At 45.1% G+C, this 18,000-nt stretch overlaps 1 protein-coding gene across 1 annotated transcript in view; it reads right to left on the bottom strand.

Moving 5' to 3' along the window:
* The window catches only part of CREB5 (cAMP responsive element binding protein 5), a 420,900-nt gene extending 404,303 nt beyond the window's left edge, over positions 1–16,597 (bottom strand). Inside the window, exons 1-2 of the mRNA XM_043965167.1 lie at positions 16,530–16,597; positions 8,598–8,691 (exon numbers count right to left, since the gene is read on the bottom strand). Coding sequence (XP_043821102.1) covers positions 8,598–8,691; positions 16,530–16,583 — 148 coding nt within the window. The 5' untranslated portion in view covers positions 16,584–16,597. The remainder of the gene's footprint in view (positions 1–8,597; positions 8,692–16,529) is intronic.
* Between the last annotated feature and the right edge of the window lie 1,403 nt (positions 16,598–18,000).

Genomic DNA, 18,000 nt, shown 5'->3' with positions numbered 1-18,000 from the left:
ACTAGTTGTGTGACCCTGGGCAAGTCACTTAACTCCAATTGCCTCACCAAAAAACCCAAAAAATACCCCAAACATGTAACTGGAAAATAATAAATACTTAAAAAAAAAAAAAAAGAAAGCCTTGCAGAGAGGACAGCTAGGTGGTGCAGTGGATAAAGCACCAGCCCTGGATTCAGGAGGACCTGAGTTCAAATTTGATCTCAGACACTTGACACTAGCTGTGTGACCCTCATTTCTCCACCAAAAAAAAGGAAAGAAAGAAAAAAAGAAAGCCTTGCAGAGTCTGGCTCCAGCCTCTCTTTCCAGGTTGAATACACATGACTCACTCTGGCACAATCTATGGTTCAGCCCAGTACCCCTGCTTGCTGTCACTCACACACAACCCTCCATTCTCAGCCCCTCTCTCCAGTAGTACAGCCTGGCCCTCCAGCCTGGTCTGCCCATCTCCTCACAACTATCTCCTAAAATCCCTTGCTTGACCCCTTTAAGACTAAATTCAAGAGATGCCTCCTCCGAGAAGTCATCTCTGATTCCCCAAGACCCTCACATACCCAATATCACTTTGTCTATAACAGTAGCTAGCATTCATCTAGTGCTTTAAAGGTTTACAAAGCGTTTTTGTCTTGTGTGTCATTTGATCCTTATGACAATTCTTTGAGATAGTGATCTTATTATTCCATTTTACAAATGAGAAAACAGGCTGGGAGACAGCCAACGCTTTGTCCAGGTCACACAGCTAGTACACGTCTGAGGTCAGATTTGCACTCAGATCATCCTGACTCCAGTTCAACCTTCTCATCACTACAGACGTTATAGTTACTTCAGTTTATGGATTTGATGCTTCAAGTGACCTCAGAGGCCATCTGGCCCTCCCATTATACAGATGAGGAACTGGAACACCCCACCCCCACTCCAAGAAGGTAAGTCACCTACCAAATGCCAGCTGAACTTGTTAGACCCCTTCGGGTCTGGGGTGATTCCATTTTTGCCTTTGCATCCTCGCATCTGGCACATGCTTGACACACAGTAGGTGTTGTGATGAAATAATGGGATTTAGCAGATACTCAAAGATCCACCTGGAGATTAATCTATACTGATTGAATCAAGTGAGAGTGATTGACTGCTGATTAGCCTACTTCAAGTTAACTGGATTGTAATCACACCTGACTATCCCTTAAGAAGGTATTGTTCCAGAAGCTAGACTGTGAACTCAACTTGAGAACACCTTCAAAGCCAATGGATTTGGATGACACCAACCAATCAGCTTGAAGCAGAGTGTAAGGACCGCCTCTGTTCCAGACCTATAAAAAGCTTCCACAATCAGCTTGCTAGAGAGTTCCTGATTAAAGCAGGCTGGTGGAGGAGGACTTGAGGAAGAACCCAACCAGGCTGGAACTCTAGGCTAGATAGGCTTTTTCTTAACTTTCTGAACTCCATGTTAACACCTGTATGCTTTAATAAATGTTTAATGCCCAAAGACTGGTGCTGAATCTTCTAATTTAAGGCGATCACACAATATAGATTTTAAACATCACAGTGTCTAATAAATGTTTGTTGATCCACGTTTGCACTTTCTTGTTGGTAGTACATGCTAAATCCCTCCAGTCGAATGTAATCTCCTTAAGGCCAGACAGGAGGTTTGATAAAACCATATGGCCTCTTGCCTCAAGGACGGCCGTCCAGGGCCCAGTGTTAATCTCTCAAAAAATGTCAACATCTACTATTTCGTTTGGAGGGTTTTAGATGAGCCGGTGAGATAAAGTCATGACAATTATACATTAATAGATCACTTTAAAGTTGGCTTTGCCTTTGTACACATTGCCTCATTTTTGCTTCGTGATAACTTTGTACAGTAAATATCATCACATCCATTTTATAGATGTGGAAACTACTGATCAGAGAGATTAGGTGATTTGTCCATGATCACAAAGCTCAGAAGTGTCGTGGGCAGGGTTAGGCCTTATGAAGGCCAAGTTCAGCCATCTCTCCATTATGGCCTGCTGTGTCTTCTTTCCTGAATTGTGCTCTGTGTGCCTCCAGGATCCAGGTGGGGATGAGCAGCACCGTCAGCCCAGTCTGTCTTTAGCAGGATCAAAGCCTCCCAGGAGTTAGTTTAGGCTAAAGAATACGGGGACCCACCAGACATTGTGCACCTGTGTTCTCGGAGGACAGAGTCCCTCTGGACAAGCAGCCACCTCAAATTCAAGTCCAGGTCAGAATGGGACAGAAGGAAATCTTAGCCAAGACTCAAATACCCAGGTCAACTGCTGGCTAGTGTGGCAGGAACAAGCTCTTTTTCACCCTGGAGGGTTCAGAGCTCGGGCAGAAAGGAAATCTGATCACCAAAGGTCAACCCGGGCTCTCAAACACCTGGCAACTGTTCAGAAGTATGAGCAGCCTGGACTAAAGGATGTCAGAGCATCGGGCTGCAAAGTCAGGAGGCCTGGGTTCAAGGCCAGCTCTCCCACCACTTGGGTGTGTGACCTTGGGCAAGTCATTTGGCAAGAATGATACAATAAAAAGAGCATTGACTCTGAAGTAAGAGAACCTCGCTTCAAATCTCCCCTTGGTGATATCTGGTTAGTGACTAATCCTCCCTGTGCTTCTGTTTCCTTGTCTGTAAAACTGGCCTCTGGGGACCCTTCTAGCTGGAGAGTGGTGATCCAGGGATCAGTTTCCTCTTCAGGAAAAGGAAGGGATTGGACAAGATGCCCCCTGGAGTCTGCATCAATGTCAATAGTCCAGGTACAAAGCCCTGAAGGGCTGGCAGGCAGCTGAAGAAGACAGAGGCCTACTGAGGACTCAGGGCCATCCTCAAACAGTGTGAGGAGGAATTACAAAGAGGGGAGGAAGAACAAGGGGAGAATCAAATAGGACTCATGGAGGGGGCATCAGGAGGTGCAAAGGTATTACAGAAAAGAGGCAGGGAGTCCCCACGGAGTCTATCAGCTCATACAATTATATAAGACACATCATGACTATCTTCTATTTTACAGAGAAGGAAACTGAGGCCCAGAGAGGTTGGGGTTCCCTAAAATCACGCCGGTGATGGGCTCTGTAAATCATAGACTGAGAGCTGTCAGGGATTTTAGAGGCATCTGTTTTACAGGTGAGGAAACAGGTTCAAAGGGTTTCCCTGACTTGCCTAAGGTCATGCAGCTACTCTGTGGTAATATTTGAGCCCAGGTATTCTGTAAGCCAAACCCATCCTTCTGCCCACTATGCCATACTGCTCACTGGTCGTGGCAGAGATGGGACTAACTGGGGTCTCCTTCCTCCCAATCAGGTGCTCATGCTGCAGAATGTCTCTCATAGGACACCTTGAAAATGCTCTGAAAGGGCAGCCAGGTGGCGCAGTGGATAAAGCACCAGCTCTGGATGATTCAGGAGGACCTGAGTTCAAATTCAGCCTCAGATACTTGACACTTACTAGCTGTGTGACTAGCTGTGTGACCCTGGGCAAGTCAATAACCCTCATTGCCCAGCAAAAAAGAAAAAAGAAGAGGAAAGGAAGGAAGGAAGGAAGGAAGGAAGGAAGGAAGGAAGGAAGGAAGGAAGGAAGGAAGGAAGGAAGGAAGGAAGGAAGGAAGGAAGGAAGAAAGGAAGGAAGGAAGAAGGAAAGAAAGAAAAAGAAAGAAAAGAAAAGAAAGAAAGAAAACAAAAAGAAAATGCTCTGAAAACAAGCAGTTTCTTGTCCATCTCAGCATCTGCTCAAGGAAATGACTGCAGGGATTATTTTGAGATGAGTTTTCATGAGAGTTGGCCTGGGATCCAGGAAGACCAGTGTTCCAGTCTGTCTTCTGACTCTAAAAGTTACCGATGGGTAGCCAACCTCCATTCAGGGAGTTTCCAAAAGAAATTCTCTAACACCAGCACATTCTCTCTGTTGGTCATCTCTGATTTATATAGCCTGCCTGTATATAGTTGTTTAGACAGCTAGGTGGCAAAGAAGATAGAGTGTCAGGCCTGGAGTGAGAAAGATTCATCTTCCCAAATTCAAATCCAGCTTCAGACACTTACTAGAGCTATGTGACCCTGGGCAAGTCACTTCACTTTGTTTGCCTCAGTTTCCTCATCTATCAAATGAATTAGAGAAGGTAATGGCCAACCACTCCAGTATCTTTGCCAAGAGAACCCCAAATGGGGTGACAAAGAGGCAGGCACAACTGAAAAATTACTACTACTACTACTACTACTACTACTACTACTACTACTACTACTACTACTACTACTACTACTACTACTACTACTACTACTACTACTACTACTACTACCTTATTTACCTATCTGCCTGGAGTATGGTAAGCTGCTCCAAGTATCTCCTGGTAATAACTTATTAGAATGTTCTGTGAAAAAATAGAAACAGCCACATGGCTAGCAAGGACAATGCTAAATTTCCCCAGAGCATCATCTCCTTGGAGGTGTCAGCAAATGGCTACGTGACAATATTACTATGAAACACAAGCATATTTTAAGATACTCTGAAAAAACAGAGCATCTCACGTACCCCCATTCTCCACCCTCTACTTTGTTTCTCTTCATCCCACCTTCCTCTCCCAAGTTTGAAGAAAATCCGTCCCTCCCCCTTCCGCATAAATCCACCAGGCCGGTAGACCCAGCTAGCAGCAGCTCTAGCCAGTGCCAAGCTTTTGCAGATCTGCTAAGAAGTGACAAAAGAAAATGTTGCGGCTGAAGATAAACTGAAGAGCTTAAGCACACTCTTCACACCTTCTCAGCCGCTAGCGTTAAATTGCTGCTCTGATGAACACCCTCTCCCCTTAAGAGCCCAGCAACTTGCTGAGGACGCTTCTGAGTAACAGCCTAGAACAGAGTGAACCGAAGCTCGTGTGCTGGCCGAGGAGTGAGGGAGAGCTGGGTTCCAATCCTGTCTCAGGTCCTGGCTATGTAGCACTACACAAGAGACTTCCTCTCGGGCAGCTCATCTGTAAATCCTTCCCATCAATGGGGATGATCTGGAGACAACTTTAAAATAGTGAGAGCAATCCTGCTAATGCTTATGTCAGAGAGTTACTATGAGGCCCAAATGAGACAATGTATGTAAACTCAGCTAGTGGTGGCTATTGCAACAGTACTTCCGACACTCTTGCTCTAGGCATAAATAAGCTTAAAATATGAAGATAAACTTAGGTAAAGAAATATTGGTATTTTAAGTTCCGGAGGATAATGTACTGGATAGACACCTGGGCACAAAGCCAAGAAGACCCGTGTTCGAGTCCCTCCCATGGTACAAATTGTGTGATGCTGGCAACCGCTTACCCTCTCTCCACTCCAGGTGACCCTCTAATTCGTAATTGGCGGAGGGAGTTTCTTCACCTGAGAGCTCCCTATACCAATTACATCAAAGGTCTAGTACCTTCCTATTTTATTTTAATTTTTATTTGTTTGTTTTGGTTTTAAATCATATAACCCTTCCTATTTTGTTTATTATTTATTTGTTCTGTTTTTCAATTAATTCTTTTTATTTTATATTATTTATCTAGTTTATAAAATTATGTAACCCTTCTTATTTTGCTATTTATTTACTTTTGTTATTAAAATATTTAATCCTTCCTATTTTATCTTATTTATTACTTATCTAGTTTTTAAAAATTATTTAACCCTTCCTATTTTATTATTTATTTAGTATTTTAAAAAATTAATTGACCCTCCCTGTTTTATTATATTGTTTATCTAGTTCTTAAAAAATAATTTAACCCTTTCTAATTTATTATTTATTTAGTTCATTTTTTTAAAACAATAATTTAACCCTTACTATTTATTACTTATTTAGTTATCTAGGTTGTTTTTTAAGAAATAATCAGACCCTTCCTCTTTTAACATCAGCTCTCTGAACATCACCATGGGACCTGTTTAAAATCCCCAGTCACCCTGGGGCGAAACCTCTGGAGCCTTCCTCACAAGAATGTTCTCGGACATGGGATGGCAAAGGAGACCAATTCTATCAAAAAGCAGTTATCAGAATATTACGAGAAACATCCCCTCCCAACCCAAGATTCAGGAGCCCAGGTTAAAAAGCCTAGCTCTGTATTCTCCTGTAATGATAATAGGATAGCATTACCCTACAGTGAGGCAGCAAGTACATCTTTTCCCCATCATTCATTTCTTTGCTAACATTCTTCTCTTGCATACATGAAGTCAACAAGCATTTATTAAGCACCTACTATGTGCCAGCCACTGGGTTAAAAAGAATTCCTTGTTGGTAATCTCTGGCAGCCTGTTCACACCTGTGGTGTATTACTCCTTTACCAGAATCTAACAGTCCCGGTCCAAATGGCCACCTTCAACTCTCATATTCTGTGGGTCTTCATCTATTGTGTGGTAGATGAAAGGTAGTAATAACAATAGAGTGACTTTAGAAGTGTCTAGGTGGCATGGTAGATGGCAGAAGCTGGAGTGACAAGGACCTGAGTCCAAATACTTCCTCACACACTAGCTGCAAAAGGCTGGACAAGTCATTTACTCATCTGTTGTCTATAGACCAGACCCCTGTCTGGCATTCGAGACCCCCATAAGCAAGCTCCAGTCCACCTTGCCAGGCTTGCGCTCCTTGGCTACCTCTCTTTTAGCTCAACTAAAGACTATGGGGTACAGTGGAAAGAACATAATTTGGAGTTAATGGATTTGGGTTCCAATCCCGTTTCTGTCACTTAGTACTTGTGTGACCTTGGACAAGTCAACTTTTCCTCCCTGGGTCTCAATTTCCTCATCTGCAAAATGAGGGAGTTGACTTAAATGGCCACCCAGCCCTAGATCTATGACTATCTCAAACCTACTCAAATTCTCTCCAGTTTGAAGAATCCTAGCCCCACAGGGATGGAAAGGAGATCAGAGGTCAGTTAGCTCAACCTGTTTCTGAACAGGAATCCCCAGGCAATATCACCACCAAGTGGTCACCCAGTTATGTATGCCAGTGACAGGGAACTCTGTCTATTGGCAGTCCATTCTACTTTGGGAGACATCTAATGATTAGGAAGACAGGAAGTGTATCCTTACCTCCTCTGTGCAGTTTTAGGGATCCTGGGAGCATAGACTTAGATCCAGAAGGGACCTTTGAGATCACCTATTCTACACCAGTTACCACCGCCCTCCCTTATTTTAAAGATAAAGAAACTCCAAAAAGTGACTTGTCCCAGGTGATAGAGATAATAAATGTCACAAGGAGAACTTGAACCTAGGTCATTTTTTTGGTTCCAAATCTAGCATTCTATCCACAACAACTGACTGCCTCTAGGGTTCTCTGTGACTTCAGTGTCAATCTATAGTGAGCTCTACTTTCTCTAAATCTGGATGGAGTAGAAAAAGATGGGTGAATAGATAATAGATAGGTAGATGGATGGATGGATGGATGGATGGATGGATGGATGGATGGATGGATGGATGGATGGATGGATAGGTAAATGGCAGATAGGCAGCTAGATAGAAAAAAGATAGATTAAAGAAAAATGATAGATATCTACATTTCAATATAATTTGTTCCCTTGCAATCCTAAGTGTTTAATTTTAAGTATTTAAAAGAACTATTCTGAGAAGAGATTCATATGTTTCACTAGATTACTCAAGGAAACCATGACACCAAAAAGGTTAAGAACCCTTATGGTACTGATATTGTCTATCCACTGAATTCATTTAACACATACCACATTCTATTTGGAAGCCTCAGGTACCTTTTCCTATGACTATGATATCCTTTTAGCTACCTGACTCTTTTGAGGTTTTCTTGGCAGAGATACTGGAGGGGTTTGCCATTTCCTTTTCCAGATCATTTTACAGATGAAGAAACCGAGGTAAACAGGGTTAAGTGTCTTCCCCAGGGTCACACAACCAGTAAAGCACCTGAGGCTAGATTTGAACTTGTGTCCTCCTGACTCCAGACCAGGCACTCTGCTGCACAACCTAGCTGCCCCACTGATTATATTAAGTGGTTTAAAGAACACGGTGTGTGTTTAACAGGGCTATAAATAAAGGAGAGTCAGCTTTGACACCCACTTCAAACATTTAACAGGTGGATAGTCCTAGGCAGCTCACTGAAGTTCTCTTAGCCTCATTTTCCCCAGCTGTAAAATGGAATACTCACCTTCTTTACAGGATTGTTATGAAGAACCAATGAGATCACAGGTGTAAGGCACTTTGCAAACCTTAAAGGGGACGCACTTTAATACAGGATCTAGCCTGTGACTTCGTTGATGGAGAGAATTCCCAGAGAGGTGACTCCCTCTAGCAGTGCGGAGTTCCAAGTTCTAGTCTTAGTGAGCTGCCTCTCTGAGAGAGCCAGCCCCCAAGTCAGGAAGAAGTGGGACAAATCCCATGTCGGACCCACGCGGGCTGTGTGACCCTGGGCAAGTCACTTAACCTCTCAGTGTCGGAGGTAAACTGTTATATAAATCCGAGCTATTATTGTCAATGTCCTACATTCCCAGAAAGGTGGGAACCCGAAATCAGCTGTCAGCTTTCATGCCGCGTGACTTAGGCGAGCTCTATTCTGGGGGCGCCGGATTTGCTGGCCTAAGGCAGAAGTGCTCTCTCCCCCTCCGCCCCAGGAGGCCAGAGCAGATCCTCTCTGGCAGGAGGCTCCTTACCTGATAACAAACTGTCTGTTTTTATTGAGGGAAACTTCAAAGTCATTTCGTGCTTGTGTCTATGAATCATCAGATGATCCTCGGTCGGGAAGCGCTGTCAGACAAATACAAAGAAAAAAAAGAAAAGGAGATCCACTCAGCGAGGTTCGTAACACACGTTTGGCACCAGTTGGGGAGGGGGGACCGGGGGAAATTATCATCTAGCACCTCGAACGTGCCAGGGGAGCCAAAAATCTCTTTGGAGAAGTGAGAAAGTGTGAGCTGCGCTTCCCGTTTGTTCTTATGGGATGAAACAGGCTGCCAGGCTTTTTTGTGTGTCTGTCACCCTCATGAATGTGTCCAAAATGCCGGCGCATCACTGGCTGGGCAGAGAGGCCAGTGGCAGTGAGGATAGCCTGGAGGGATGCCAAGAGCCTGGAGTGTGTGTTCTCCTGTGCCCTCCCTGGCCCCCTGGGCGCTCCTACCTGGGACTAGGGCTTTTTCAAATAAACTTTGTCACTCTCCAGGACGATGCATGTGGGAGGGATGTGTTGAGAAATGTCAGTGATGCAAAAGCAAAACACCTCAATAACATTTTTGGAAATACATCAATGTGAAACAAGCATTGTTTAAATCAGCCGAGATGGCCAGGGGATCTAACTCCATTCAATTCAACGGGCATTTTCAAAAGCACCTACTATGTGCACTGTACATTGAACTCACAATGGGGTACAAAACCAAAATGAAGCCATCTTTGCCTTTAAGGAATTGAGACTCTGCTGGGGAAGAGAACATGTGAACACAGGTATTGAAAAGGCATTTTGAGTGCCCATTCTATGCCAAGGTGCCATGCCGGAGGTTGGGCAGAAAATAAAAATTAAACCATGTCTGCCCCCAGGGGCATACATTCTACTGGGGACTTAGGGGAAGACCCCCCCCCAGGTGGACCAGGAGCTGTCTGTCCTTTGAAGCCGAGAGAGGGTTCCAGGAGGCAGAGGTGGAGGAGAGCTTTCCTTGCCCAGAGGGGTTCAGCCCTCACAAAGGGGAAGATGGCTGGTCATGTACTTCTAGAACAATCACCTCCCAGTCTGATGGGATAGAGTTGACAGAAAAAAAGGTAGGAACGGAGGCCAGACTGTGGAGGACTTTAAACAGCAGGGGAAGAAGGAATTGCTTCCCTTCAGGCAACAGGGAACCAGCTAGGTGCAGGACAACAAGCAGTGGATTTGAATACATTGGAGGTGGCTTCAAACTCTATCCCTACCACCCCTATGTGAGACGCCCCCCCCACCCCCGGGCCTCAATCTCTTCAACTGCAAAATAAGAGGGTTGCATTAGGTGGCCTCTGAGGCCCCTCCCAGCTCTGCATCAAGGATCCTCTATCCTAATGGATGAGTCCTTCCCAGGGCCAGTCCTGAGGTCAGTCAGTAAACAATATGTCTTCATATGAATTCAAGATCTGAGAGTCCAAAGATAGACCCTACCCTGTCCTCTGCTTAGAGAATACAATGGGAAGAGATAGAGAGCTGGAAACATTTGAATAGCACCAATCCGGTACAGAATGTGCTACACTGTCATCTCAATGTGCTGGGTCCACTTTGGGAGATTTAGGTGATCATCTTCAGAGAAGTGAACTCTCCAGAGATGCTAAAAGCATCTCTTTATCAAAGGAACACTGTCTTGTATGTCAGGGAAGGTGCTTCACTGAACATGGGTGATAAGGGAGAAGGGCCCAAGAAGAAGGGGCAAGCATACAGTCCAGATACCAGTCACAAAGGGAGAACAGGGAACAAATAGGCTCTCTGGTGGGTTCAGGACACATGCATGAGGACTCTAACTGTCATGTCATCGTTTGTAACAAGCCTCAGCTTTTTCGTAGAGACTGGGACTGGGACAAAAACAAATTACCTAAGATGATCCAATGAGAGTCTCTTTGTATATATTTTTTGTTTTGTTCTGTCTTTTTGTTCTGTGCTACTCAAATCCAGTGAAATCTCCAGCTGCTTCTGGTCCGAGACTGTTTTTACATTTATCTGGGCATCCCCAGTGCCCAGTGCCTGGCACACTGTGGGCAGTTAGAGGTTTGTTGAATGGTTAAACTGAATGATCTCCAGTCCCAGCAGAAGAAGGGGCCAGATGATCCAGATGAGAGATATCCACCTTAGGCTGGCCTGCCCTCTCTCTTCCAATAGGCTAGCCTACACAGCAGGAACAAGTCACAGTGATGTGACAGAGGGGTCTGGCGTTTTACAGAGAGGGAAGGGGCCTCACTTAGGGGTCTCTGATAGGTTTACACTGCTGATGTCACAAGTAGGTAAGTGCCAATTATCAAGGAATCTGGAAGTTTCTGGCAAGAAATATTCTAGATATCATGGGTTCTAGAGAAGGTGAAGGGTAAGGTAGGGTACCATGCAGGAGATAAAGATGTCTCTAAGGTGAGGCTAGCCTCTCATGGAAAAAGCTGGGCCCAGGAAGCCAGAGGATTTTCTAGGGTTCCCCCACCAAGCTATCAGCAACAATGGGAGGCAGACCCTCTAGGCATGGATGGATGGATGGATGGATGGATGGATGGATGGATGGATGGATGGATGGATGGATGGATGGATGGATGGATGGATGGATGAAAGAAAAGTGTCTATTAAATGCTTATTGTGTGTAAAACACCTGTAAGTGATGGGGGTGCAAAGAGAAAAGTAAGAGACAATTCCTGATCTGAAGGAGCTCACATTGTAATAGGGAGACCACATGTAAGGAAGGCTCTTATTCCAAGTCTGATAAAAAGGAAGAAAAAAGAGAGTCCTTGGAAAACAAGTTTATTTAGGGCAGAAAAAAGGAGCAAAGTGAAATCAACTAAGCTTCCCCCTGCCCATCTTTAGACTGATGAGGAAATTCCTTTCTCCCGAATCCACCAGGACCCAGCCAGTCTGGTACTAGAGCCCAGGTCTGCCCTCATCACTGCCCTGTCAAAAAGCTTCAGTAGGACAATGAAGTGTCCTCTTCACCTTGGTATCATAAAGTCTACGATCAAGGGATTCAGGACTAGAGGGGAATTAGATCATCTCCTTTTTACTTGTAAGAAAACTAAAAGGGACAGTGATTTAACCAAGGTCAGTCACACAGGGAGTTAATAGGGGCAGGATTAGAATCCATATCCCCAGGCCTCATGTTGGTGCAGAATGGGTGAGACACCTAGAGTCACCTGAGTGTCGGTCATGCCTCCGGTGTACCTCACTTGGCCTCTCTGGACCTCAGCTGTTCCCTCACATGTTCTCCTTCACAGGGCTGGTGTGAGAAAAGGGAAACTGTAAACCAGACAACGCTGTCTTCATGGGACCCGAAGTCCTGACTTGGCCACTTTTAGGAGATATGACAACTTCTAAAGGCCTGCTGGGTTCATTGTCTCATAGGATCATAGCTTTAAACCTGGAGGGGATGTTAGAAGTCACCTAATAATCCAAAGAGCCCATTACACAGATGAGGAGCCAGAGAGAGTCAGTGAATTGTCTGAGCTCCCATTCTTGTTTTTGTTGGTGAGTCGTTTCAGTCATGTCTGACTCTTTGTGATCCCATTTGAGGTTTTCTTGGCAAAGATACTGGAGTGGGTTTTGCCATTTCCTTCAGGTAATAATGATAATAACTTAGCTGCTCTTTGCGTGGTAGCAAGGAATTGGAAGTTGAGGGGGTGCCCATCAATTGGGGAATGGCTAGACAAGTTGTGGTATATGAATACAATGGAATACTATTGTGCTGTAAGAAATGATGAACAGGAAGAGTTCAGAGAAACCTGGAGGGTCTTACGTGAGCTGATGATGAGTGAGATGAGCAGAACCAGAAGAACATTGTACACAGTATCATCAACATTGAGTGTTGACCTACTGTGATGGACTATATTCTTCTCACCAATGCAATGGTGCAGAAGAGTTCCAGGGAACTCATGGTGGAAGAGGATCTCCAAATCCAAGAAAAAAAAAAGAAAGAACTGTGGAGTATAGATGCTGATTGAACCATATTATTTCTTTTGTTTTGGGTGCTGTTGTTGTTTTTTTTCTATTTTGAGGGTTTGCATCACTGCTCTCATTTTTTCTCTTGTAACAGGATTAATGCAGAAATAGGATTAATGTTATTATGTGTATATATATGTGTGTGTATATATCTATATCTATATGTATATGTATAGAGATATATAGATATAACCTATATCAGATTACCTGCTGTCTAGGGGAGGGGGGGAGGGAGGGGAGGGAGGGAGAAAAATCTGAAATTGTAAAGCTTGTATAAACAAAAGTTGAGAACTATCTTTACATGTAACGGAAAAAATAAAATACCTTATACATTAAAAAAATAATGATAATAACTGATATTTACTTTAAAGTCTATATAATACTTACCTACATTATCTCATTTGCACAGCAGTAAAACCTGGAAATGTGCTGAGACCATGCCTGGGGCAAATGGCATGAAGTATCCCCTTAGCAGTGGGGGCAGGGAGGAAGGACTCACCCCCAGTTTATCATGGATCAGCCCCCTACCAGAATACTTCTCGCTGGCCATCCCTAAATTCTATGGTCTCTAGCCACTGGAGGATCGATGGATCGCCAGCATCATGAGTGGCCTTTAAATCTGGTGCCTGATGAATGCAGGCACTGTCAAAATCAGACCCCATGGAAAGAAGTCCTGATCACCCTGCCATGGTTACAGGTCTATTTGTGTAAGCCTCAAGATAACTCTTTGAGGCAGGCACGGAGCAGGTGAGGGACCTGAACCCAGGTCTTCAGCATCCATCGCCTGCACATTGTCCAGCAGATTATGATCACTCCTACCCCCTCTCCCGATCCCCACTGGACACCTCTATCACATCCCACAATCCCTAATCTTCTTGGAAAGTGCCTCCACCCCTGCCACCCATCCTCAGACTGGTGAGCTTGTCCCCTGGAGCCTCCATTTAAAGAAGTGGCCAAGGGGCAGCTAGGTGGCGCAGTGGATAGAGCACCGGCCCTGGAGTCAGGAGTACCCGAGTTCAAATCCGGCCTCAGACACTTAACACTTACTAGCTGTGTGACCCTGGGCAAGTCACTTAACCCCAACTGCCTCACTTAAAAAAAAAAAAAAAGAAGTGGCCAAGCCAGCAGAGCTCATTCCTGTCCTGTCCTCTCCCCTTCCCCGCCCCTCCTCTCCCCGCTCTCCTAACCCCTCTCCCTTCCTAACTTTGCTCTCCAGATTCTTCCACCACAGTCCCATGTGGACACCTTCTCTTCCTCCATTTCCACTTTTCCCTTTTATGTGTTATCTGCTCTTAGCTCCTTGAAGTCAGTGACTGGCTTTCTCTTTGTTTGTACCTGCACTCCCTGCACTCAGCATACAGGAAGCATTTAATAAATGTTTTAGCTAGCTTTGGTGTTCAGTCATTTTCAGTCATATCCAACTCTTCATGACTCCATTTGGGGTCATGTCATCATTTGTAACAAGCAACTGCCATTTGGCAAAATTCTGTTCATCTTTAGCTACAGAAGCTTGGCCTTAAGGTAAACCCTCAGCCACTTCTTTACTTGCATAAAGGGAAGCACCATCGGGCCAGTGGAGACAATGGCCCATTCCAGTGAAATAATGCTCACTTTCTGGAATTCTATCTACCCACCTGTGTTGGCATCAAGTGGAATTACTTCCCAATGTCAATAACAATAAGAATTTAAGTGACCACTGTGTGCCCAGCTCCGAACATTCAAAGGCTAAATAGTTCCTGCCCTCAAGAGCTGACATTCTGCTTAAATACACACACATATATATATATATATATACATATATATATATATATATATATCATATACCATACAATGTCATAAATAAATATGGACAGTTAGGTGACACAGTGGAGAGAGCGGTGGGCCTAGAGTCAGGAAGACCTGAGCTCAAATCTAACCTCTGACATTTACTATCTGTGTGACGCTGGGCAAGTCACTGTTTGCCTCGGTTTCCTCATTTGTAAAATGAGCTGGAGAAGGAAATGGCAAACCACTCTAGTTGCTAAGAAAATCCCAATGGTGTCACGAAAAGTCTGACACAACTGAAACAACTGAACAGCAATAGCAATATATAAATGTGAGATAATACATAATACATACAAAAATATATTCAGGGGCAGCTAGGTGGTACAGTGGATAAAGCACTGGCTCTGGATTCAGGAGGACCTGAGTTCAAATCCAGCCTCAGACACTTGACGCTTACTAGCTGTGTGACCCTGGGCAAGTCATTTAACCCTCATTGCCCTGCAAAATAAATGAAGTCTTTGATCAAAAATATATTCAGAGTTGTTTTGGGGGACACCTACAGCTAGGGAGATCAGCAACCGTCTTTTCTAAAAGGCATTACTTGAGCCAAGCATAACGTCCCACGTATGGTTTCTGACCCTCTAAGTAGAGCAGGCAATTCACCCTTTAGGACTTAGGATCACAGAGTGTGAGATCCCTTCCCCTTCTGATCTCCCCTTGTCCTGCCTATTTTATTTCAAAAGGGAGGCCTAGAGAGGTAGAGGGCCTTTCCCAAGGACACACAGCTAGAAAGACGCTATTCGAACCCAGATCCTTGGACCCCTAATCCAGGCTGGGCTCTTTCTGCCACAGTTCATTTTAAAAAACACTGTAGTGGCCCTGACCATTTCCTCCAATATTCCCGATCCATAGGTCAGAGATCAGCATTTGTCCATGGGCGTGGGCAGCATTAGCATTCCCAGGTTGGAGTAAAGGATTGACTTCCTCTTGGAGCAGGGTCAAAGGAAGCACATCCTACATTTTCCCAGCATCATTGCTCCCAACGGCCCCAGAGGCCTCTCCATATACAACAAGGAGTAACACAAAGGTTTCCAGAGGGGTCTTCCCAAGTCCTCTGCAGAGACTCTCAGGTGCTGCTGCCCAGTGCCCCTGCAGCCCCTCCAGAGAAACATTCCAAATGGGATGATTTAGGGAAAGGAAAGGGGGTGGTCTCAGCTGGTAGCAGACTCGAAGAGGAACACACTTCTTCTGTCCCGAGATGTGGGAAGCATGGACGCTCCCAGTGACCACGTGTGGTCAGCTGCCCGAGTTTTCCTTGTGTGCTCCCAATGATAGAGATGTAGGAAAGATTTCCATATTATCATCAGGTGCCACGATATGATTGAAGAAGTATCCATCGAGGTGACAGAGAACAGAAAACCCGCAGGCTTTGTTTGGTGGAGAAGATTTATCATCCAGCCCCCGGAGCCAAGTCTGAGGTATAGGTGAGAGGTGAGGCGCTGTAGTAGATATTGGGCTGCCTTTGAAGTCAAAAGGGGTGTGGTTCAAGGACAGCCTCTGATACATATGAGCTGTGTGACCCTGGGCAAGTTAATCTCTAAGTCATCGATGATCTGCATTGATGGAGGGAGGCTCCACACCAGAAGTTTTCATACCAAGGAAAGGCCGCTTTCCCCAAAGGAGCATAGGGTAGAAAAGGGGGGGGGGGCCTCAGGCATCCAGGGGACACCTCTCACACTGGCAAGAAGCCCAGTTCTCCCATGGTCTCCACACTGGGTCCTGTTTTCATCGATAATACGACGACGCCAAGTCCAAACTGTTCCATGGAAAAACAGACTTCCTCTTTCTCCCCATTTCTCAAATGACAAGCCTGGACATCTGGAGGGGCCGGCCATGGGTTTGGCTCGCTTCCTGGGGGTGGGGGAGGGAGGGAGGAGGGGCCAGGGGTGGAAAGGGTCGGCCCTATTGGATTTCAGTGACTGTCGCTGGAGGCGCACAATGGCTCACATCATTTGGGGGCTGGGGGTGGGAAGGGGGACCGTGATGATAATAACAATCACAGCCTCTCCCCGGAGAGACCAAACAGGATGTAGCAGTAATGGATCAGACACCAAGAGTGGTCCTGGCAGCTGGAGCCAAAGCTGCCTGCCAGGCACCCACCCAAGGTCTGCCACTGGGACCCACTCACCTGTGAGCAGCCCGGGGCGCTGCAGACAAACGGCCTTTCCTGCTCCAAGTTCATCTTGGATTCCTCATAAATCTACAGGTTAAGGGGAAAGGATAGAGACCAAAAAAAAAAAAAACACACAAAGATTCATTAATATCCCTGGCTGCAGTCTCATAAACACGCAGAACCCACCGCTCAGGGAGCCCTTTTCCCAATGGCTCTCAGGATATCAAATTCCCCAAACAGACAAGGACAAATGAACATGGATCCAAGGTTCCGACTGGCTTATATTCATCAGGCTCCCCGCAGGCTAAGATCTCATTGTTTTTTATTTACTTTGAAGTGGAGCAGAGTAGAGGAAAGCCACTAGTCTGTCCCAGCTAAACTCCTGCCTACAACTCCTCTTCATATTGTTGGAATTATTCCTCCATCAGGCCTGGACCACGTGGAAACATTCTGGAAATTATTGGAGATTTCGAGTGGGAGGGGGCTTTTCATTTTACCAATAAGTGGACTGAAGCCCCAGAGAATTATGGCCAAGGGTGAATGGACAGTAAGGGGAAGAGCTAAGGGTTGAGACCAGGGTCTTCTGACTCCAATCTAACCCCATCATTAGACAGATCAGGAAACTGAGGCCCAGGGAAGGTAAGTAGCAGAAGCTTAAACTGAGGTCCCCTGACTTTAAGAGGTTACCCTTTCATCTGACAGCTACAACTGAAGCCAAGGAAAGGTTAAATACCTGTTCAGAGTCAAGGAAATAATAAGGGGCCAAGCCTGGGATTCTCTGACTCCAAATCCAAAGTTTTATTTACTGAGCCACTCACTGTCTTCTCTGGTTTCTTCTATAAACCCTAAATGGAAACCGCCTTGGGGTTTCAGGGCCACAGCTGTGGCTGGGCAAATATCAGTGTGATGAAATGGATGTAGCGGTCTATCACCACAGGCCAGTAGGAAGAATGGACACAGACCCTAGGCAGCAGCAGGACCACTAACCATTGATCCTTACAACAAAATCGATAGATAAGACAGCGCAACAGACATATGCTGACAATAGGTTTTATAAATTACCCATTCAACTACATGCCATAGACTAGACAATAAGCCCTCTTCATCCACTTGGTTATTCCTGTGTGGATGGCTAAAGCTTTGAGTTTGGAATATTGCCACTATCCAAAATGATATAGCTATAGATATATGACCCAGAGGGTAGTAGAGAAGTATATGGTGGACATGACCAAGTTGTGACATATTGAAAATAAAGAATTACAAAGGAAAACTGGAGGGGAAAAACTCATCAAGATAATACCTAAGCGGGGCAGCTAGGTGGCGCAGTGGATAGAGCACTGGCCCTGGATTCAGGAGGACCTGAGTTCAAATCCAGCCTCAGACACTTGGCATTTACTGACTGTGTGACCCTGGGCAAGTCACTTAACCCCAATTGCCTCGCCAAAAACAACAACAACAACAACAACAAAGATAATACCTAAGTGAA

The sequence above is a fragment of the Dromiciops gliroides genome, chromosome 5 (assembly GCF_019393635.1).
Source record: "Dromiciops gliroides isolate mDroGli1 chromosome 5, mDroGli1.pri, whole genome shotgun sequence".
Taxonomy (NCBI): domain Eukaryota; kingdom Metazoa; phylum Chordata; class Mammalia; order Microbiotheria; family Microbiotheriidae; genus Dromiciops; species Dromiciops gliroides.
Note: the sequence above shows the minus strand (reverse complement) of the source record. Positions and strands in the feature narration are given on the sequence as shown.